This window comes from Ovis aries, chromosome 17 (genome assembly GCF_016772045.2).
Source record: "Ovis aries strain OAR_USU_Benz2616 breed Rambouillet chromosome 17, ARS-UI_Ramb_v3.0, whole genome shotgun sequence".
Classification (NCBI taxonomy): domain Eukaryota; kingdom Metazoa; phylum Chordata; class Mammalia; order Artiodactyla; family Bovidae; genus Ovis; species Ovis aries.
This window is the reverse complement of record NC_056070.1, coordinates 37,273,803-37,298,998: the sequence shown is the minus strand read 5'-3', so window position 1 is coordinate 37,298,998 and position 25,196 is coordinate 37,273,803. Positions and strand designations below refer to the sequence as shown.

Below are 25,196 nucleotides of genomic sequence, written 5' to 3'. Positions count from 1 at the left end.
TAAGTCAACAAATGTTTCAGATATTTTAAACTAATTATAAATGGAAATTATGAACCCTTTGATACACAGATTATGTCTGCTACCTTCACACTTAATTTAGGTGTTGATTAAGATATAAAAGTACTTTCTGAAGAATCATGTTTATCCTATGTCTTATTCGAGTTCCCTAGGGAAAATAAATTGTCATCCTTTGCAGGAATTTAGAAACAAATTCTTTTTGTTCTAGAAACAGAAAGATCAAGTCCTTTAGATTTTGGAGAATATGTATTAAATATTTTCCAAAAATAACATTTGTAAATGTAATCCCACTAGAGTCTTACATGTCAGTTTTCATAATGATAAATTTTGGGGATAATTTCTCCACTTTAAAACTTGAATTAATATAAGGTCTTGCAAAAATCGCATTTAAATCGTACTACTAGTTTTTTTCACATGCAGGTTTGGGTTTGTGACATCTTAGAAATCCATCTCACTTACATTATAAACCCACTCCTCATGGGTGCAGGATGCTACAGATCAGACACCTGAAATGCCCATGGGGATTAACAGAGGCGTGCACCTGGGGACTTTTCACGTCTGATTGCATACCTTTTCTCTTGGTTTCCTCTGCTTCTGCCTTGTTCCAACATGTCCAGACTGAGAGTATGTAGTACTTCCTTTCCTGATCCTCTCCTGATTATCTCATCCAGGTATACCAGTTCGCAAACCATATTTATTCAGTTTAATTCTACCATACATAATCCAGTGAGAGCATATGCCCTTTAATAGTTAAGCAATTATATTGAAATCTTGGTAGTTGGAAAATCCAAATTGCTTAAAATGTTTAACATCTGAAAACATTTTTAATTTTTATTTCAATTGACAATACTACAAAGTCTATGAAATCAAGACTGAGGATCACAAGTATTTAATTTGCAAAAAAATAAAATTATTTAACTTAAGCTGTATTTTCTTTTATTAAATATGTTTCTAGCTAATTTAAAATGTCACGAGTTCTGCCTATTCGATCTGTGTCCATCTATTCCTATGATTAAGAGGAAAATGTATTCAATCAGAATTATAACTTTATTGGTATTTATACATAATGAAATTATTTCTAACTAATAATGCATATCCATTTTAATATTTTGACAAATCTTACTGTTTTATGAATATTTTACCATTCTTATATTTTAATACATGTTATCTTGATCAGTTAATTGTGCATTTTAATTCCAGAATGCACAACGTTACAATGAGATGTTCCTGAATAGTAGCAGAAGTGGCAAGGACTAAGTTTAAGTTGTTTTTCATGAAATAAAATTTAAGACTTGTCAGCTGTTATTCATAATTACAGCTCTGCATACAGAAACATCAATTCTATACCTAAAGGTATACAAAATTCAGTTTTTATGCAAAAAATATTTGTATCAATAAGTTTTTGTATAAACATGGATAGATGGTTGATGTGTGCTACCTATTAGAGATTTGCAAATTAACATGACTGGGGGTTGAAACTTAGGAGCACAAGCAAGCTGTGATGTGGTGTCAGATTTTCACTTGTGTCAGTTTCTTTGTTTGATGATGATTACAAATTACATAACATTTTTAAACGAACTTGACGCTACCCTCCTTCAGCTGCTGCACAATTCTGCTCCACAGTCAGCAATTTGAATGTGTTTGAATTTTACAACTACTCCAAGTCCAGACTGTTTGCAAAGTTTCTTGAAGCATCTTCTGTCCTTTCTCCTATGGATGCTTTCAATATTATATATATATATATATTTTTTTTTTTTCTATATTCTGTGCATAGTGCAGTCAGTGAGATTTCACTGTACTTTTGCACAGATTAAATTTCTGGGGGTTATCTTCCTCTGAAAACCTGCTTAATCCATGCAAATCACTTTCAACCCTTAAAGTGTATTTTCTTACTTTTTAAAATATGAGTTACACATCAGCATTTTTACAGAGTATAAACTACTTTCCAAGTTACAAGTTATTGAGAAATACAGATAACTTTAAGCAAGGTGCATTTTACTGTTTTTGGTGGGAATACAACTCCTTAGTGTTTATGAAATAGTAATGCCAACAAAATATCATGTACAAATATATTAAAATGATAATATAAATGAACTAGGTATTAGTCACTCTGCTAGGAAATAAAACTTTATCCTCAGAGCTGTTGATGAATTCCTCTCTTCCCCATCTAAACAAGGTTTATTTTGCCATTTCTTTTCTTGCTAGACATATCTTATTCATCAATTATCCTTTAGATTTTAGCAGAAGAGTTTATAATCTGAGTATACAATGAAGATGTATCATTCTAAACTTGCTACTATAATATTATAATTTATTTTGAATATGCTGCTGCTGCTGCTGCTGCTAAGGCGCTTCAGTCGTGTTCAACTCTGTGCGACCCCATAGACAGCAGCCCACGAGGCACCCTCATCCCAGGGATTCTCCAGGCAAGAACACTGGAGTGGGTTGCCATTTCCTTCTCCAATACATGAAAGTGGAAAGTGAAAAGTAAAAGTGAAATTGCTCAGTGGTGTCCAACTCTTAGCGACCCTGTGGACTGCAGCCTACCAGGCTCCTCTGTCCATGGGATTTTCCAGGCAAGGGTACTGGAGTGGGGTGCCATTGCCTGCTCTGAATATGCTACATACAGAATAATACAAATTACCTGATGCTGGGGATCTTGGTAATTGAAGACACATGCTGATTTTTACATTAGGGGTATTCATTAGCTTTATTTGTATAATAAGCAATAATGTACCTGTTAGGGGAAGTGCATTGAAACCGCCCACCCTGGCCAGGCACCATAGTAACTTTTTGCCTGAGTTGTTTTGCAACAGGAGGTCCTGCTAAGGAACAACTAAGCCACCACAAATTGGAAGAGTTTGGGAAAGGTCAAAAGGAGGCACAACATGTCTGACCACCTCCCAGAATCCTTCTCTCTGGTATCCATCTTGGCTGAACAAGGTGTGCACCACCAGGAAGGACTCAGAGTCAGAATGATTGGCCAAAGACAACCCAGAAACTAATCCCATCACCATAAGACCCGAGACTGCGAGCCACGTGGCAGAGCTGTTCTTCTGGGTTCCCTTACCATACCGCTCTCCACCCAGGTGCCCTTTCCTAATAAAATCTCTTGTTTTTTCAGCACATGTGTCTCCTTGGACAACTCATTTCTGAGTGTTAGACAAGAGCCCAGTTTGGGGTGCTGAAAGGGGTCCCCCTTCCTGCAACATACCTGTGTATGTTCAGTATAACTATGTTATTATAACATATATCCATGTTCTAACTGTTTAAAAAATTTTTTTGGTGTGAGAGACTGTTAACAGAGATAAATCCCATTCTTGATTCAGATGGCTCAGAGGTAAACCATAGCTATAGAACTTTTTGTTATATCATGGGGAAATTATTTATTATGCAACTTCTGTGTTGTAATTGTAAGAAGTAAATAAGATGGAGAAAGGAAAACATGTAGCTGAGTGACTTGAACTCTTACTATGAGTTCAAGAAATGTTGAATTGTCCCTATTTTTATGATTGACATTACCTCTTTGAAACATCATTGGGGGGAAATGGTGAAATGGCATATAACCAAATGTACTTACTGTCCTCATATCTTCCTCAAATCTACACTGTGAGATATACTACTAGTACATTTTAGTTTTTTATGAGGTTGAATTCTATGAATACATGAGCCTTCTGAAAGAACAACCTGATTTTCTAGTAGAGCAGTTGATCTTTTCAGGGGGGTCTACAAATTCAAGCTATTTTCATAATTATGCTAAGATGTCATTTGCATTTTTCTCTTTCATTCAAATGTAGAATGTAGCTCTTGACAGTTTACATGACATGTGTGCTATGATGATATCACAACAGTTCAATGCAGAAGCAGATATAGGAATTCTATTTTATTTAGCCAGATATTTTTTAAAATTCAGTGTTCAATAGTGAGCCTTTTCAATTTTTAAATATCAGTTTACAAATAATATGCTATTTATGTCTACATGTAATGGGTTTACTACAATTATTTTTAATAAATTATTAAATACATATTTGAATTTTGTTTTAATTTCTAGTATGGTAATTAAAGTGGATAGAAATAACCTACATAAACAAAAGCTCTTTGGGTTGTCAATAATTTTGAAAAGTGTAAAAGATTTCTGAGTCCCAAAATGTCTGACCGCTAGTTTCGATTACAGTTCTTTCCTCATTGATGTATTGCAGTTTACTACAAAAGTTCTTGATGTAAGTAAAAGCTTTACAACTGTAGTCATTGTAAAGTTTAGGAATATGTGCTGTTTTGTCTTTTCTCATCACTTGGTGAAGACAGACATAAGTACTTTGTCTTTTTCAGGTCGATAGTTAATCTAACAAGGTATAGTAGCTCACAAAACTGATCTATAATTTGTTTTTTCCTTGTGAGCTTTTTCTCTGCTTTGTTTTTCTTCCTATACAGAAAGGACACACACAAGAAGAGAAGTATTCCCCAGAGGATTTTTTTGATCAATACTGTACTTTTAAATATATGAGATGGACTGAGAAAAAAAATGGATGTAATTTACATCCTTCTATCATTTCTTTGAGGACCACTACACAAGAATAATAGTGCATTATGATAATATAGTTACATTATGTGCTACATATAACACTATATTCCATAAATTATATCAAATAATGGTTATTTGTGATTATTGGATGAATATTTTAGTCAATAATAAAACTATTTTGTGGTGTTTGCCTTCCTCTGGTGTAAGTTGCCATTACTTTAGCATTTGGTTTATGGTCAATAGCAAATTATAATCCTACAATGCAGTGAGTTGGTAACCAATCAAAGGTCATTTAGTAAGTTTTGTGTTAAAGAAGGTCCTTCATTGATTGATATTGTATTATTCTCTTCCCTTTCATATAATTCTAAAGTTATTTTTAATAAAGAAGAAAATAGGCAAAATAGATGGTCTGCATTATATTTCTCACCTTGAATAACCCAACAGGGATGAATTTTCAGTTTATTAATGTTCCCATTTTTGGTACTCAGTCTTTGGAGCTCAAATCCTTTTCAAACACATAGGAACACCAAACCATCACATCTCAGTGAGATATTTATGTTTTGTTCAATTGAAATAAGAGTGACTTCCTCTTTCCATCTTTTAGATTTTTGGAGAGTGATTGTGTTAAACTTATTAGGCACTATTAATTCAGGACGTGGACACTATCTGAACATTATATATTATTGATCAGAATGATATTATCCAAAGCTAGTCTTAAATCAGAATTCAATTCTCTGAACTTTCAAAGATATGCTGAAAATTTTGAATGCAAATCTGAATGATTGATTTCACATTCAATTATCAACATAGCAAAGGTTATATCATAACAGAGCATTTGTTTGCTATGTAGTTAATATTAGGAGAAATCATACATATTTATGTATATGTGCATGTGCTTGTGTATATACATATATTTGTTGTTTTTGTTCAGTCGTTAAGTCGTGTCTGACTCTGAGACCCCATGGACTGTAGTATACCAGGTTTTTCTGTCCTCCACTATCTTTATAGCATTGAACTTTATTTTCACTGGGTTTTCCTAATAGTTCAGTTGGTAAAGAATCCGCCTGCAATGCAGGAGACCCCAGTTCAATTCCTGGGTTGCGAAGATCCCCTGGAGAAGAGAATGGCTACTGACTCCAGCACTCTGGTCTGGAGAAGTCCATAGACTGTATGGTTCACGGAGTCACAAAGAGTCAGACACAACAGAGTGACTTTCACTGACTTTCAACACGAGACATGTCCACAGCTGAGCATCATTGCTGCTTTGGTTCAGCTGCTCATTCTTTCTGGAGCTATTAGTAATTGCCCTCTGTTCTTCCCCAGTAGCATGTGGGACACCTTCCAACCTGGAAGCTCATCTTCTGGCATCATTTCTTCTTGCCTTTATATGCTGTTCATTGGGTTCTCCAGGCAAGAATCCTGGAGTGGATTGCAATTCCTTCTCCAGTGAACCACATTTTGTCATAAGTTTTCACTATGACCCATCCATCTTGGGTGGCCCTGTATGGCATGGCTCATAGCTTCTTTGAGTTACACAAGCTCCTTCTCCATGACAAGGCTGTGATCTATGAAGGGGGTGTACAAATATGCATACACATATATGTGGGTGTGTATATGCACATATATCTGCAAATGGTTGTCTTGTCAGATTCCTTTTTTGATCTGAAAACAGTTTTCTGAGATAAAATGCTAAAACATTGACATTTGTTTTTAACAGAGAAGATACAGAACTTGCAAATGAAAATGTTAACAGCTTGATCACTCTGGCATTGGCATCACGAACAGACAGTAGAAGATGTGGTCTCTCCCTCACCCAGGGATATGATACTCTAAGTCCCCTGAATTTAAAAGCCTTACCTTCTGAAAGCTCTCCTTTTTCATTTTAAATATTTCACCAATATTGTTGTGAGACAGTAATTTGGTACTGAGAACCTTACCAATATTTTGCTCTAAAAACAATTATACAGTAGCTCATTAAGTTCGTGTGAACTCTTCTGTATTTCCCATGCTCCCCTGCAGCACAGAAGAGTCTGGACAACAAAATGTGACAAATCTGAGGTCGAAGGAGTTAAGAGAGGGCCTGACGCCTATTATTCTTTTTTTTTTCCCACTTTGGTGACATTATAGGTCACAAAGCTAGTCAGATAATAATGTAACACATAAACTTTTTTGCAATATTTCACTGTAATTTTCTATTTGTACCTTGTGCTGGTTGGTGTTAATTGCCCAACTAATATAGTAATTTATTTGAATAATTCCTATTACAGATAAATGTATGAACAGATTCAAAAATATTTATAAAGATATTTTAAAATTATATATATATATATACATTTGCTTTCAGATCACTAAATGTCACATCAAGCCAGTATTTTCCAAGGTAATTTCAGTTCCATATTGATCCTATAGATACTCAGCAAAATGATCTTATTCATAATAAATTTAGAAAATGCTCTATTATATAACAAACCATCTGACATCTCTCCTTAGAGTTTGAAATTAATATATCTAAAAGTTCAACTTAATCCTGCAGTGAATAAGATGGTTTAAATTGCTTTAATTCAGTGCTTATAAAAACCCTTATTATCATTACACCATAAAACATATACCAAACTGTCTACTAAATAAATATTAGGAAATACTTTATTAGATTATAAGACCATAAAAAATATTGCAAAAGAGACCTAGCCATACCTAATCTTTTAATGTATACTTTGAGATCATCTATGTAGTAAAATTAGTTGACAATGAGTTAATCTTCCATTTCACAAGATTAAAAATTTCATTAGAGCAGATACTAGATCTTATCTTTACAAGTGCTTTCAAAGTGCTGTACATTTAGTTGTCTCTTTAAAATATTTGTAAATAAATGAGTGATATATTTTACTCCCTTCTAAAATGTTTTTCTACACTCCCATAAAAAAAAGTTTGCCTTTAAGTCATACGACATTATAGAGGAATTATGATTTTGAAATCATGGTAATAGTGACAATGTGAGCATGCAAACAGAAGGCACTGCTAGAGTGAAAATAAAAATGGGTCTCAGAAATATGGACTTTTTGTTAGTTATTATTCTATCCTTAAAAATACAGGTAGAAATTTACTTTGGATGCTTCTTTTGTTATTTCAATTATTTTTATGAAATAGTTGTAAACATGTTTGTGGTTAAATGATTCCTCAACTTGGTCTATTATGCCTGGCCACCATTATTACTATTGCATGCAATCATTTTCAATTGTAATGCCTTACTGATAACTGTGGTATTATAAATATAATTTACAGATTTCTGGAATCTGAGTCAAGTATATTGTTTTCTCAAATATATTGTTTTAAATTTTATTTCAGAAAACAGCAAAGTACTCTGATGATAACAGTACATAGAAAAAAAGGATTTTAAAAATTTCCTAAAACATTTCTTGTATATGCTTTAAAATTACCTGCAAAATGTATTAAATGATTTCTCAAGCTATGATTTCTCAAGCACATATTCTGGGTCAAACAACATCATATAGAGTAAGCACATCACTGACTGATGGAGAGTACTTATTGAAAGCATATAGTTTCAAAGATTAACAGAAGAAAAAGTTAAATATTTTCATATAATGAATCTCAGGATGATTTTAATTAATCTGGAGGTATCCTATATTTTTAAAGGTCACCTAAATAATATTATACTATTACTACATATTAATGATTATTATAAAGTACTAATGTTAATGACATCAATTCAAGTTATAAAAAAAGAGTTGTTTTAGATATTTTAAAGAGATTTACATATCACAAATTTACAAGGAGGGTGCCAAACTATATTTCAAGCATTGTTTTAAAAAATTATGGCTCAGAGAGGTAAAATGACTCATTCAAATTTTCCCAGCAACTAGTGATCTCTGAATATTTAGGTTTTATTCCTTCCCTTTATAATGATTAAATAAAATCCATTTTTTAATACCCAGAGAAATATTTGTTTGATCTCAAGAAATAAGAGAGTCTAAAGAAACATCTAACATATATGCTAATCATGTCATAACAATATCTGTTTCAGTAATGAATTCGTAAGTTCAAATGTGAAATATCCAAGTGGAATAAAATGAGAAGATAAAATTACTCCAATAGCTCTTAGTAAACTGGAGTTTAGGGCCTTTACAAAAGATTTGAGGAGAAAGAAATACCAAGGGAGAAAATAAAATGCCTTATGGTCATCTTTGAGAATAAAATTAAGATGGCTAAATTTCAAAATTTATTAACCCTTCTGAGGCATGGTCCTCCAGGTGGCTGTGACTCCAGTTCATATAAGAGTTACAACAAGAAACAAAGAAGTTTTTCTACAATGGTTTGTGTAGGCAATTACTTTGATAACTGCCTTCCAAGAGTGTAATGATGACTTATCCACACTTTTCTCCTAAGAATTTAAGTAATGCACTTGGGATATTTAAATTCTGGGCAAATACTGCCACTTGGCTTTTGTGGCTAATTAAGAAAGACTAGCACAATTGAGTGCAGACTATAATTTAAAAAGTTGATTTAAAAAATCTTGCTGAGAACTAACAACTGTCCTTAGTTTTGAGATGACAAATTTGTGAGATAAAGAGGCTCTAGTTTATATACTGGTACAGACTGGATTTGAATCCAGTTACTTCAAGTTTATAACCCATTTTTTTCCTTTTTTTAAAAGATTATTTTTGATGTAGATTGTTTCATATCTTTATTGAGGTTTTTTTTGTTGTTTTTTTGTTTATTTTTTTACAAAATTGCTTTTTTTTTTGTTTTTGTCTTGGTTTCTAGCCACAGGGTTTGTGGGATCACATGCCTCTACCCAGAGATTGAACCTGCAACCCCTGCATTGGAAGGTTAATTCTTAACTACTAGACCATCAAGGAAGCTGCAATAACCTGTTTTCTTTATTTATTATATTCCATTCATAAGGTAACAGTTTTCTAATTTTTTCTTTTTTAATCTGAATCACGGTTAATATATAAATTCTGTTTAACTAAGTTTGCTTTCATTTATTTGACTAATTTTAATTCTATACTCTTAAAAAGCATTTCCATATATTATAATATAACCTCCCTATTATATATCAATAATAAATCAAGCTGATGAGAACCTATAAATATTTTAAATGGTAGCCATTTACAGAATAATACTGGTTTATGCTCAAATAAAATTTTAATGACAATAGAAATGAATAAGGCAATTATTAGAACTGATAGTCAACAATATATCAAGTAAGCAAAATAATCACAATAATATAAAAAAATGGAATTTAGTACCTTCTTCTCTCCATAATATGTTAGCTACTGCAGCATGTTTGAAAGGAAAAGAGGAAAAAGAAAAATGAGTAAAGTGAGAATCAATTACATAGTAATAAAAATAACTATCAAAGAGGTCACAATCTCTAAGATAGAACGTGCATTTAAGAATAATGAAGGTGAATTCAACAATCTACTCTAACAAAAACATTAAAATGCTGGGACTATGACAATGTTCTGTTCATGTCTTGATAGCCAATTCTTCTTTACAACAGAGATTATGTTAATAAACAACAAAAAATTATGTATCACTGAAAACATTGGGATATTTAAGCTAATTTGTTAAAATATACCTTTAAAATATGCATAGTAGTTAAAACTATTCATTTATTTGAGGTAATACTTAGAAGTTAGTAATTGGAGCAGTTACAATTTTAAAATTCTTAATAATCATAAGTAATATTTCAACATGGTATGCAATCAATGACAAAATGAAAAACACTATCACAGAAAACTAACCAAACTTCTCACATGGACCACAATCTTGTCTAATGCAATGAAACTATGAGCCATGTCATGTAGGGCCACCTAAGATAGACGGGTCATGGTGGAGAGTTCTGATAAAACATTGTCTACTGGAGAAGGAAATGGAAAACCACTTCAGTATTCTTGCCTTGAGAACCCCATGAACAGTATGAAAAGGCAAAAAGATAGGAAACTGAAAGATGAGCTCCCCAGGTCTGTAGGTGCCCAATATGCTACTGGAGAATAGTGGAGAAATAACTCCAGAAAGAATGAAGAGGTGGAACCAAATTAAAAACAACCTAAATGTCCATCAGCAGATGAATGGATAAGAAAGCTGTGGTACATATACACAATGGAGTATTACTCAGCCATTAAAAAGAATACATTTGAATCAGTTCTAATGAGATGGATGAAACTGGAGCCGATTATACAGAGTGAAGGAAGCTAGAAAGAAAAACACCAATATAGCATACTAACACATATATATGGAATTTAGAAAGATGGTAATGATAACCCTGTATATGAGACAGCAAAAGAGACACAGATGTTTAGAACGGACTTTTGGGTTCTGTGGGAGAGGGAGAGGGTGGGATGATTTGGGAGAATGGCACTGAAACATGTATACTATCATGTAAGAAACGAATCACCAGTCTATGTTCAATGTAGGATACAGGATGCTTGGGGCTGGTGCACGGGGATGATCCAGAGAGATGATATGGGGTGGGAGGTTGGAGGGGTTTCAGGATTGGGAACTCATGTACACCCATGGCGGACTCATGTTAATGTATGGCAAAACCAGTACAGTATTGTAAAGTAAAATAAAGTAAAAATAAAAATTAAAAAAAAAAAAAACAAACAAAACAGCACCCAGTTGTGGACGTGACTGTTGATGGAAGTAGTCTGATGCTCTAAAAAGCAATATCGCATAGGAACCTGAGATGTTAGGTCCATGAGTCAAGCTAATTAGAAATGGTCAAACAGGAGATGGCCAAGAGTGAACATCAACATTTTAGGAATCAGTGAACTAAAAAGGACTACAATGGGTGAATCTAACTCAGATGACCATTTTATCTACTACTGTAGATAAGAATCCCTTAGAAGAAATGGAGCACCCATCATTGTCAACAAAAGAGTCTGAAATGCAGTACTTGGATACGATCTCAAAAATGACAGAATGATCTCTGCTATTTCCAAGGCAAACCATTCAATATCACAGAAATCCAAGTCTATGTCCTGACCAGTAATGCTGAAGAGGTTGAAGTTAAGTGGTTCTCTGAAGACCTACAAACTTCAAGAACTAACACCCCCAAAAGATGTCCTTTTCATTATAGGAGACAGGAATGCAAAAGTAGGATGCCTAGAGATACCTGGAGTAACTGGCAAATTTGGCCTTGGAGTACAAAACAAACCAGGTCAAAGGCTAACAGTTTTGCCAAGAGAATGAACTGGTCATAGCAAACACCCTCGTCCAACAACACAGGAGACAGCTCTACACATGGACACCACCAGATGGTCAATACTGAAATCAGATTGATTATACTCTTTGTAGCCAAAGATGGAGAAGCTCTATACAGTCAGCAAAAACAAGACCAGGAAATGACTGTGGCTCAGATCATGAACTCCTTATTGCCAAATTCAGAATTATATTGAAAGTAGGGAAAACCACTAGGCTATTCAGGTATGACCTAAATCAAATCCCCTTATGATTATACAGTGGAAGTGACAAAAAGATTCAAGAGATTATATCTGATAGAGAGAGTGGCTGAAGAATTATGGAAGGAAGCTCATGACAGTTTACAGGAGGCAGTGATCAAGACCATCTCCAAGAAAAAGAAATGCAAAAAAGGCTAAATGGTTGTCTGAAAAGGCCTTACAAACAGCTGAGGAAAGAAGAGAAGTGAAAGGCAAAGGAGAAAAGTAAAGATATACCCATTTGAATGCAGAGTTCCAAAGAATAGCAAGGAGAGATAAGAAAGCCTTCCTCACTGATCAATGCAAAGAAATAGAGTAAAAAAAATAGAATGGGAAAGACTAAAGATCCCTTCAAGAAAATTAGAGATACCAAGGGAAGACTTCATGCAAAGATGGGCACAATAAAAAATATAAAAGTAGCAGGAGACATTAAGAAGAGGTGGTAAGAATACACAGAAGAACTATACAAAAAGAACTTCATGACCCAGATAACCATGATGGTGTGATCATTCATGTAGAGCCAGACATCCTGGAATGCAAAGTCAAGTGATTTTAGGAAGCATTACTTTGAACAAAGCTAGTGGAGGTGATGGAATTCCAATCGAGCTATTTTGAATCCTAAAAGATAGTACAGTTAAAGTGCTGTACTCAATATTCCAGCATATTTGCAAAATACAGCAGTGACCACAGGACTGGAAAGGGTCAGTTTTCATTCCAATCACAAAGAAAGGCAACACCAAAGAATGTTCAAAATACCACACAATTTCACTCACATGCTAACAAAGTAATGCTCAAAATTCTCCAAGTCAGGCCTCAACAGTACGTGAACCATGAACTTCCAGATGAACAAGTCAGATTTGAGTAGGCAGAGGAACCAGAGATCAAATTGCCAACATCTGTTGGATCATTGAAAAAGCATGAGAGTTGCAGAAAAATATCTATTTCTGCCTTATTGACTATGCCAAAGACTTTCACTCTGTGGATCACAAAAATTCTTCAAGAGATGGAAATACCAGACCACCTGATCTGCCTCCTGAGAAATGTGTCAGCAAGGTCGAGAAGCAATAATTAGAACTGGACATGGAACAGCAGACTGGTTCCAAATAGGGAAAGGCATACGTCAAGGCTGTATATTGTCACCCTGTTTATTTATCTTGTATGCAGAATCCATCATGTGAAATGTCAGGCTGGATGAAGCACAAGCTGGAATCAAGATTTCTGGGAGAAATAGCAATAACTTCAGATATGCAGAAGACACCACCTTTATGGCAGAAAGAGAAGAACTAAAGAGCCTCTTGATGAAAGTGAAAGAAGAGAGTGAAAAAGTTGGCTTAAACTCAACATTCAGAAAATTAAATCATGGCATCCAGTCCCATCATGTCATGGCAATTAGATAGTAAAACAATAGATAGAAATTGTGAGAGACTTTATTTTGGGGGCACAATAAATGTTCCTTACTTTGTTTTTCTCCAAAATCACTGCAGAGGGTGACTGCAGCCAGGAAATTAAAAGATGCTTGCTCCTTAGAAGAAAAGCTATGACCAACCTAGATAGCATATTTAAAAGCAGAGAGACTACTTTGCCAATGAAAGTCTGTCTAGTCAAAGCTATGATTTTTCCAGTAGTCATGTATAGATGTGAGTGTTGGACCTTAAAGAAAGCTGAGCACCGAAGAATCAATGCTTTTGAATTGTGGTGTTGGAGAAGACTCTTGAGAGTCCCTTGAACAGCAAGAAGATCCAACCAGTCTGTCCTAAAGGAAATCAGTCCTGATTATTCATTGGAAGAACTGATGCCGAAACTCCAATACTTTGACCACCTGATGAGAAGAACTGACTCATTGGAAAAGACCTTGATACTGGGAAAGATTGAAAGCAGGAGGAGAAGGGGATGACAGGGTGAGATGGTTGGATGGCATCCCCGAATCTATGGACATGTGTTTGTGCAAGCTCCAAGAGTTAGACATGGACAGGGAAACCTGTCGTTCTTCAGTCTATGGGGTCGCAAAGAGTCGTAAAGGACTGAGTGACGAACTGAACTGAAAATTCAATAAACCTAAACATATCTTGCTTATTTCAATGCATAATAAACAATTCTTATTAAATTATTCCTGTACAATAAGTCTATTAACTATTGTGTAGGAACTAAATAAATAAATGGAAAGTTAAAATATTAAGGCAGGTATGAAAGTAAGTATCAACTAAATATATTCTCAGCAAAATGCCTGCCTCCCTTACTAATTCAAATTTATCCAATTGTATATAATTTCATTTTTTGAAATACAGTTGATTTAGAATTATAAAAGTTTTGGGAATATACACACACTTTCAAAGCAAAACAATATTAGTGAAAAGGAAATGAAACTGAAGGCAAAGCTCGTACACATCTGATTACTCCCTGCACATTTTAATGATATTAAACATAATCACTTTTGGAAAAACTAAAGTCTGACCATCAGTGTCATAGAGCCAAAACTGGGTTCCAGTGCTCCTTGCTGGAGGACCAAGTCATATATGTTTTACCACTTAGTATGTTTTTTAAAATTAATTTTCATAGAGTAAGCATTTTTTTGAGATTCTCTCTTGTAAACAAAGGTAAGTAGACTTGTTTCCTCATATCTTCATCCAAAGGGTATGAAGTGTGCACATCATGTGCCAGGCACTGTATTCAGTACTACATTACACAGGATAAGATTGACCTAGTTTCTGTGCTAATAGTGTTTATATGGTAGTTGTTCAGTCACTAAGGTGAGGGTAAAGAAAAAGAAAAAATAAGATTCAAATTATATAATTTCACAATTAAAATTTTAGTGTGTTATGAAAGAAAGGAACATAGCACCCTGAATGCTTTTAATGAGTGGATTATACATGATCAGTGAATCTGGGGGAGATATCTCTTCCTAATGATGATGCTGAAGGAGAAGTTTAAAATATGAAAAGGAGTGCACATGGGGAGGATTGGAGGAATCTGACTTTCAGACATAGGAAAAGCATGCATAAGCCCCGGTGGTATGGTAAAACACTGCTATGTTGAAGGGCTAAGGGCAGACATTTTTAAGATAGGCAATAACATGTGAGAAAGTACAAAAAATGCATGATTTGTAATATTAATACCAGATAAAGTAAAATTCAAAGCACTATGTAGTGAGTTTAAAATTATATAAATTTAGAGCACAGAATTAAAATATGAGACAAACTATTAGGATTAGATACAACATTCATAAAGCTATACTCATATTCTGCTTTGACTCAATCACCTTCAGTATTTGATAAATGAAGAGGAAAAACACAAAGTTACAATGACATGATTATTATTGCTGAATTAGTGTTTTTATACTGAATGTTCTGTGATAAAAACAGGAAGTGTTTTCTTTTCAAGTTTTCTTGAGAGATATTCAAGAGCAGTTCCAAAGTAAGTCAAAAATTGAAAGACTTGCTGTATTCTGGAGGTAGATTTCAATAACCATAAACTGCTTAGACATCTTCAGAAAGCAATAAAGCAAATATAAAACTGTGTTACAAATATTTAAAACTATTAACAAAAATCATTTAACAAACTAAATATTTTTAGAATCAAATATAATTATAACTCATATCAAGCAACAAAAATGCAAAAATAAAATTTAACATGAACCCAAAGAGTTTTGGCCAAAAGATAATGCATATAATTAATTAATGCATTGCTGAACAATAGATGAAAGAGAGAGAGAGAAAAAAAAATCCAAGAAGGAGAAGGAAGGCAGGAGAGAGGGAAGAAAGAAGAAATGATTGTAGTTATGTTAATTTTAAATTAATGTAGATTTTTTTCTGTAGCAAATTTAATAAGCTCTATTGAATTTATTTGTAAGTTTTTATACTTTTGTATTTTATAAACATATTTTATAAATTCCAAGGAACTATAAATATCCAAACTGAACACAAAAAATAAATCTGAATAAAAATAATCATGGTACTAATTAAACCATTTTCAAAAATAATTTCTTCTCAATATTACTTTAGGGCATGAGGTTTCTATAAAGTGTATTTAAGACTTCTCTGATGGCTCAAAGGGTAAAGCATCTGTCTGCAATACAGGAGACCTGGGTTCAATCCCTGGTTAAGGTAGATTCCCTTGAGAAGGAAATGGCAACCCACTCCAGTATTATTGCCTGGAAAAGCCCATGGACAGAGGAGCCTGGTAGGCTATAGTCCATGGAGTCCCAGAGTCAGACATGACTGAGTGACTTCACTTTCACTTTCTTTCACTTAAAGAATTATATAATTCCTGTTATATTCAACATTGTTAAAATGTAGATCAAGATGGAAACATGCCTTTTCATTTTGTAAAGTTAGAAGAAGAGATGCCAATTAATTGATAATAATAGCAAAGTAAAACAAATTACAAGACACTTTAACTAATGACAGAAATTACAAATAAAATGCAAGTGAAATTCACCAGTATATTAAAATTTTGATCATATATTTGTTAGCCATCTGTATGTCTTCTTTGGAGAAATGTCTATTTAGTTTTTTGGCCAATTTTTTTATTGGGTTGCTTAACATCACTCATTATCAGAGAAATGCAAATCAAAACCACAATGAGGTACCATTTCAGGCCAGTCAGAATGACTGCGATCCAAAAGTCTACAAGCAATAAATGCTGGAGAGGGTGTGGAGAAAAGGGAACCCTCTTACACTGTTGGTGGGAATGCAAACTAGTACAGCCACTATGGAGAACAGTGTGGAGATTCCTTAAAGAACTGGAAATAGAACTCCCTTATGACCCAGCAATCCCACTGCTGGGCATACACACCAAGGAAACCAGAACTGAAAGAGACACATGTACTCCAATGTTCATCACATGTCCAATGTTCATCGCAACACTGTTTATAATAGCCAGGACATGGAAGCAACCTAGATGTCTATCAGCATAAGAATGGATAAGAAAGTTGTGGTACATATACACAACGGAGTATTACTCAGCCATTAAAAAGAATACACTGGAATCAATTCTAATGAGATGGATGAAACTGGAGCCAATTATACAGAGTGAAGTAAGCCAGAAAGAAAAACACCAATACAGTATACTAATGCATTTATATGGAATTTAGAAAGATGAGAACGATAACCCTGTATGTGAGACAGCCAAAGAGACACAGATGTATAGAACAGTCTTTTGGACTCTGTGGGAGCGGGAGAGGGTGGGATGATTTGGGAAAATGGCATTGAAACATGTATAATATCATATAAGAAACAAATTGCCAGTCTAAGTTCGATGCAGGATACAGCATGCTTGGGGCTGGTCCACTGGGATAACCCAGAGGGATGGTATGGGGAGGGAGTTGGGAGGGGGGTCCTGGATTGGGAACACCTGTGGCTGATTCATGTCAATATATGGCAAAACCAATACAATATTGTAAAGTAATTAGCCTCCAATTAAAATAAATAAATTTAAATTTAAAAATAAATAAAATAAAATTTTGATCATAGACAGGTATCTTCTTGGAATGAAAGAAGGATTTGATAGAAATTTAATTAAGAAATCAATTCACTTGATATATTAGAACATAAAATGAGAATGATAACTACCACTTAAGTCTGAAAACAGAATCTCACAAAATGCATCACATATTATTAAGTGCAATATACTCTTAGTGACCTAGCACCCTATAAGTAGAGGCATATTCTAATGTTAGAATTAACATTAATATTAACATACACATGTTAATATAAATGTGTTAAATTTTTAACATTTAACAAAACAAGGATAATAAATTAATAAATGAATAAGGGACTGTGACTGGTACTAGAAATTAATTTTGATGGACTGAACAATTTATTAAATCCAGAAACAAATATAAATTTATAAGTACTGTAAAATTGTAAATAAAATGATCTAAATTTGAAGATAAAAATGTTACAAAGAATTAATATTGCACATAAAAATAACAAGAGAGTTCAGTTAGGTGACAAGACACAAGATAAATACTCCAAATTTCACTTTCTTACATAAGAATTAGAAGACACAATAGAAGATTTTATTTATAATAGCCCCAAAGTGTAGTATATCAGTAATTTACTGAAATAAAAATGTATAACAAATCAACTATAACATTCATTAAAATTATGCTAGATAGGGCCCTATAGTATTCCTAGATCAAGAAGATAAATAATAGAAAAATAAAATTTATTCTTAATTACTTAATTTAAAAATGTCATTTATTGTTATTGTCTGTTTAGAACATGTTCTATTGATTGTACAAAGTTAGACTGGGAATGTTTAGAGACATTGACATGTGTTACCAAAGTTGACTTCTGAAAGGTTGCTGTCATTACTACCAGTTGTCCATGAAAGTTCATCCCACCATACTCAGGGTGAACTGTTTCTGCATACGTGTGTATGTGTACACACATATATACAAGCTTACCAAATGTGAATAAATATTATCTCACAAATATACTAGGTTTGCTTATAAATTATATTGACTATGTTAGCAAATATATAAATAAAACTTTCTTCTATTTATGTCCTTATCCATTATTTATATTGCAATGTCATTTCATAATTTTTGCACTTTTGACAGCTACTTATATATTGGAATGCCTTTATTTTGTCACATCAATTTATCCTTCATACAATATAAACAGCTATCTGTAGTAAACACAGGCTTGACGATGCCACTAATTTGCTTAGAAACATAATGTACTTGTATGTGTGTGTGTGTTTGTGTAAGCTCAAAATCCTTAACATAGCACACATGGGCTTCCACTATGTGTCTATGTCAGCCTAAAGTCACATTATAAACATCTAGTCATTTTGAATCTCTTCATTGTTATACATGCTATACCTGCAGGAATACCCTCAGTAAAATTCTTCACCTAATTTACTCTTGGTTGGCCTTTAAGTTCCAGCTTAGCTTTTTATCTATAGGTAGCCTGCCTGGAACCAAAAGTTGAGTTAAATGACAATTTTTCTCTACATTTGGAATCCTGTGAAACATCTGTGGCATTCTGTAATTTATCATACATAATCTCTCTCAAAATCCTTTCTTTATAATTAAATAATGAAAACTTTAAAGCTATAGACCTCCATTATTCAATGCTTATTCATGACAATTGAAATGTAAAATTCTTTTTGAAGATAATGTGTATCTTATAATGAAAATGTGGTTCAGTGGAACAGATGCCTAGACACAAGGAACTTTTATTAAGGCCCTTTTGATAAATTGCCTTATTATGTAAGTTAGGGACTTTCAGTTATGTTCAAATGATGGATGTCATGTTGTATGTGCCATTTCTATGAGAAAATGCATGTGGAGGGTGAATATTACATAAACAACTGTAATATTGTCATCAAGTATGGAGCAGCATGCTATAGTACTGAACAACTATTTTCCTAGGCTACTCATGTGCAAATTGCTTGGCCTTTCAACTAAGTAAGTTTTTTATTAGCCTTCTCTTTTGAAAGTGCAAGGTTTGCACTAGTGCAAAACACTTTTTGATAAGCTATATTTATGTGAGGATAACATTTTAGTTAGCTATCTTATTGACTGTTTCTCCATTTGGACTTCAAAAATTGACAGCTTCAGAAGGCAAATGAAAAGGGCAAAGTCAAAAGAAAATATAGATAAAAATTTAATGTATCTGAAAAAATGTGTGGTTAGTCAAAATGTCTTGGAATGTACATATGGTGAAGGAAATGAGACATTTAAAATATACTATTCTAGGGGTGGAAAGCTATATAAGATATGCCAAATACACTGCCTTCCATATGCCAATTTCAAAGCCAATTTTAAGTGAAACTGTCACTCGTTTAGCACTGATTGAAGACAATAATCCAAGGACTACAGATTTCCAATCTAGTGCCTAGCATTAGTTGATTAGGCAATAGCACCAAGAATACATGAAGGCATACAATCCAGAAACTAGCCACAGCTCCATGGTTTTAATCTCAATGAACCGATGAGGTAGAGTAATAATATTATTTTAGGGGAGGGTAATTTGAATCAGAAATTGTGTTTCTGATTCATGAAACTGCAAACACAAGAAACACTAGAAAATCAAGAGCACAGAGAACTAAAATTGTAAGAATGCATAGCAAAAGTTACCATGCGCAGAATTAGGGCTGTGATAATTTGTGATAATGCAGATCAGGATTCGAGAAAATAAGAAAAGGAGGAAGATCTATGCAACTCATGGGAAAGCAAGAGTCAATCATTGTCTGATTACGTAAAGTTGGTTTCTGGGTTCTGAAAGGAGATACATCTCTGACTGCTTCATGTTGCCACTTTAATGCTTACATATATTTTTTAAAATCCTTGAACATAAACAGATAGAGATAGTATACTCTTGACAACCAAGTGAGTTGGATTGAGACCAAGACAATGTCAGAATTATTCCCATGTTAAGGAAAAATTGTCATTATATGAAGGTGATGTCACACTATATACAGAAAACCCTAAAGACTCCACACAAAAACCACTAGAATTGATAAATTAATTCAGCAACATAGTAGGATATAAGATTAACAGAAATATGTTGTATTTATTTAAACCAACAATGAAATATCAGAAAGAGAATGCTAACAAACAATCCCTATCAAAATTGCATCAAAAATAAAATATTTAGGAATACATCTTTCCAAGGAGGTAAAAGACTTAAATGATAAAAACTACAAAACATTAATAATGCTAACTGAAGATGACTCAAAGAAATGGAATGATATTCCATGCTCTTGCACTGAAAGACTTAATATTGCTAAAATGGCCAAACTACTCAGAGAAATTTACAGATAATGCAATGCCTATCAAAATACCCAGGACATTTTCCACAGTATTAGAACAAATAATCTTAAAATTTATATAGAACCACTAAATACTCAGAATTGCCAAAGAAATCTTGAGGAATAAAACAAAGCAGGGGGCACAAGCAACTGAGACTTCAGACAATACTACAGAGCTATAGAAATTAAAACAGCATGGTATTGGCACAAAAACAAACATATGTGTCAATGGAACAGAGTAGAGAGCCTGGAAACAACCTACATGCCTATGAACAATTAATTTTTGACAAAGTAGAAGGAAAAGCAGTCTCTTCAGCAAGTGATTTTGGGAAAGTTTGATAGCTTCATGTAAACCAATGAAGTTAGAACACACCCTTGTACCTACCAAAAAATGAATTCAAAGTGATGTAAAGACTTAAATATAAGACAAGACAGCATAAAACTCCTAGAAGAGAACACAGGCAAAACATTCTCTGACATGAATAGTACCAATGTTTCCTTAGGTCAGCCACCCAAGGCAATAAAGATAAAAGCAAAAATAAACAAATGGGACATAATTAAGCTTAAAACCATTTGCACAGCAGTGGAAAACAAACAAACACAAAAAGACAATGTCCAAGCTGAGAGAAAATATTTGCACATGATGTGACCAAACAAGGGCTTAAATATACAAACAGCTCCCACAATTCAATAACAATGACAACAACAAAAAAAACCCAATCAAAAAATTGGCAGAAGACGTAAATCGACATTTCTCCAGAGAGGAAATACCCATGGCCAATAGGCACATGAAAAGGTGCTCATATAGCTAATTATTAGAGAAATGCAAATCAAAACTACAACAAGGTATCACCTTACATGAGTCAGAATGGTCATCATTACAAAGTCTACAAATAATGAATGCTGCAGAGGTTGTAGAAAATGCCACACTGTTGATGGTTTTGTAAACTGGTGCAATCAGTATGGAAAACATATGAAGGTTCCACATAAACTAAAAATTAAGTCACCATGTGATTCAGAAATCCCACTCCTGGGCATACACCCAGGCAAAAGTATAACGTAAAAACATACATGCAGCCCTACATTAATAGAAGCAGCCATATGGTCAATAGCCAGGATAATGGACATGGAAGCAATCTGAATTTCCATCAACAGATGGAGAAAGAAAATATGTTTTATATACATATATATATACATATATACATATATATATACACATATATATATGTATATATATATATACGGTAATATTACTCAGCCATTTACAAGAATGAAAAAAAAAAGGCCATGGAAAGAATGAAATAATGCTATTTGTAGCAACATGGATGAACCTAAAGATTACCATAATAAGTGAAGTAAGTCAGAAACTCAAAGACAAATATTTTATGACTTATATGTAGAATCTAAAACATGACACAAATGAGCATATCTTTCAAACGAAAAAAGATATACAGATATATAAAGCAGACTTGTGTTTGCCAAGGGGGTGAGGGGATGCAGGAGGAAAGCATCAGGAATCTGTGATTAGCAGGTATAAGAGATTACATGGATGATGGATAAATGAAGGAAAAAACTACAAGAGTAAGTGAAACAGAAGAAGGGGATCATTAGGATCATGTTGTACACCACACAGTGTTAGCGTAACAGACTGCTTTCTAAGCAAACTTCAAGAAAATCTTTCTAACCTCCTCTTGTCCAGACTGCCAATACTTAAGCTTCTCTTAATATAGAATATCTAAGCCTACTAATGTTAGGAAGTGACTTGATTTTTGAGAATTCTTCCCATAAATGACTGGTTGTGCTTTTTACATAATAAACAATAACAGTGACATCATTAAAAATAGTGGGTAATTAGCAACAGATAGGAGAAGGCAATGCCACCCCACCCCACTACTCTTGCCTGGGAAGTCCCATGGACGGAGGAGCCTGGTAGGCTACGGTCCATGGGGTTGTGAAGAGTTGGACATGACTGAGCGATTTCACTTTCACTTTTCACTTTCATGCACTGGAGAGGGAAATGGCAACCCACTCCAGGATTTTTGCCTGGAGAATCTCAGGGACGGGAGCCTGGTGGGCTGCCATCTATGGGGTCGCACAGAGTCAGATACGACTGACGTGACTTAGCAGCAGCAGCTACAGATATACAAGAGAACAACGTTGCCTTCTAATTAATTCATTTACACACTCTACTATTTTAATTAGGTAGCAACGTTACTTTTGTTTTTGCTTTAACTTCATCATCTAGAGCAGAGACAACAGGATGAACTAGATAATTTTAAAAATAAAATGATCATAGCACATTTTAAGTAGTACCTGGCACATGATGTTATATATGTATATATCCATCTCCTAAGCAGAACACAAGATCAGCACACTTATAGAAATTAAATTAATGAAGATGTTGCCAAAACAAAACATTGCATAAAAGCATATTCTAACCTATGATTAGGGCTACCAGAGGACTCTCTGTATCATCATAAGTGAGAACAAATTTTTTAGGAAAAAAGAAGAAGAGTTGGGTATTAACAGCACATATGCAAAGAAAAAGTTAAAGATGGTAGATTTTAAAGATCTAGCAATGAATATCAGTTTTTATAAAAGAAGTATTTCTAGCAATTTTTATTACTCCTCTCATATTCTGAATTCCCCCCTATGGAATATGTCCTCAAATATGCATATTTAATATATTTTATAATATGCTTTATAATGTATTTTTGGCAAAGGAAATGGAAACCCACTCCAGTATTCTTGTCTGGATAATCCCATAGACAAAGGAGCCTGGTGGGTTACAGTCCATGGGTCACAAAGAGTTGAACACGATTGAAGTGATTGAGCACACACAATATATTCTAAATACTAAAATGTAGACTTAATTATATTTAAATATGGTGTAAATAAAAGACATATATTCTTTGAAGGAAATTGACTACTTTAAAAAGTTACTTATTCAGATAAGTGAAGATTTTTAGATAAATATTTTGTGAGAGAAGTTACACAGTACAACTACATACCACAAATGCATTAAATACCATGATATTTAAAGCATTCTGGTTGAATATATAAGTTTATACTTCAATTACATTTGTTTATCTTTAAAGACATTATAAAATATATTAGTGGCAGGGCACTAAGAGGCAGCAGAAACCTAAACAGGATAATCACAGAAGTAGGTCATAAACTTAATATCAAAAATTACTAGCCATCATATTCAGGTCAGGAAGCAACAGTTAGAACTGGACATGGAACAACAGACTGATTCCAAATAGGAAAAGGAGTACATCAAGGCTGTATATTGTCACCCTGCTTATTTAACTTCTATGCAGAGTACATCATGAGAAATGCTGGACTGGAAGAAACAGAAGCTGGAATCAAGATTGCCGGGAGAAATATCAATCACCTCAGATACACAGATGACACTACCCTTATGGCAGAAAGTGAAGAGGAGCTAAAAAGCCTCTTGATGAAAGTGAAAGAGGAGAGTGAAAAAGTTGGCTTAAAGCTCAACATTCAGAAAATGAAGATCATGGCATCTGGTCCCATCACTTCATGGGAAATAGATGGGGAAACAGTAGAAACAGTGAAAGACTTTATTTTGGGGGGCTCCAAAATCACTGCAGATGGTGACTGCAGCTATAAAATTAAAAGATGCTTACTCCTTGGAAGAAAAGTTATGAGCAACCTAGATACCATATTCAAAAGCAGAGACATTACTTTGCCAACAAAGATCTGTCTAGTCAAGGCTATGGTTTTTCCAGTGGTCATGTATGGATATGAGAGTTGAACTGTGAAGAAAGCTGAGAGCCGAAGAATTGATGCTTTTGAACTGTGGTGTTGTAGAAGACTCTTGAGAGTCCCTTGGACTGCAAGGGAATCCAACCAGTCCATTCTGAAGGAGAACAGCCCTGGGATTTCTTTGCAGGGAATGATGCTAAAGCTGAAACTCCAGTACTTTGGCCACCTCATGCAAAGAGCTGACTCATTGGAAAAGACTCTGATGCTGGGAGGGATTGGGGGCAGGGGGAGAAGGGGATGACCGAGGATGAGATGGCTGGATGGCATCACTGACTCAATGGACGTGAATCTGAGTGAACTCTGGGAGTTGGTGATGGACAGGGAGGCCTGGCGTGCTACGATTCATGGGGTCACAAAGGGTCGGACACAACTGAGCGACTGAACTGAACTGAACAAGATTTAAAAAGATTATGTTGAACTTCACACTGTCTGAGAAAGTGTTCATGTAGAAACTGAATGATGTCTCATAAAATAAGCTGGTTAAAAATTAATAGGTGTTAACCTCTTCTAGAAAAGCTTTCTAAAGAAATACATGAAATATAACAGAAAATAAGACAGCATGAGGATTTTAAGAGCATGCAATGAGCGAAATAATTTCAATTGCTTAGAATAATGTCTAAGACATGCACACACACAAG

The 25,196-nt window shown here is 34.1% G+C and overlaps 1 protein-coding gene across 4 annotated transcripts in view; it reads right to left on the bottom strand.

Annotated features, from left to right (window-relative positions):
• FSTL5 (follistatin like 5) overlaps positions 1 to 25,196 on the bottom strand; it is a 937,018-nt gene that overhangs the window by 117,661 nt on the left and 794,161 nt on the right. For 2 of the 4 annotated variants that reach the window (XM_027956327.2, XM_042234379.1), the window contains exon 11: positions 9,811 to 9,837. The exons of the other annotated variants lie outside the window; for them this stretch is intronic. In XM_027956327.2, coding sequence (XP_027812128.2) covers positions 9,811 to 9,837 — 27 coding nt within the window. The remainder of the gene's footprint in view (positions 1 to 9,810; positions 9,838 to 25,196) is intronic. 4 annotated transcript variants of the gene reach the window in all.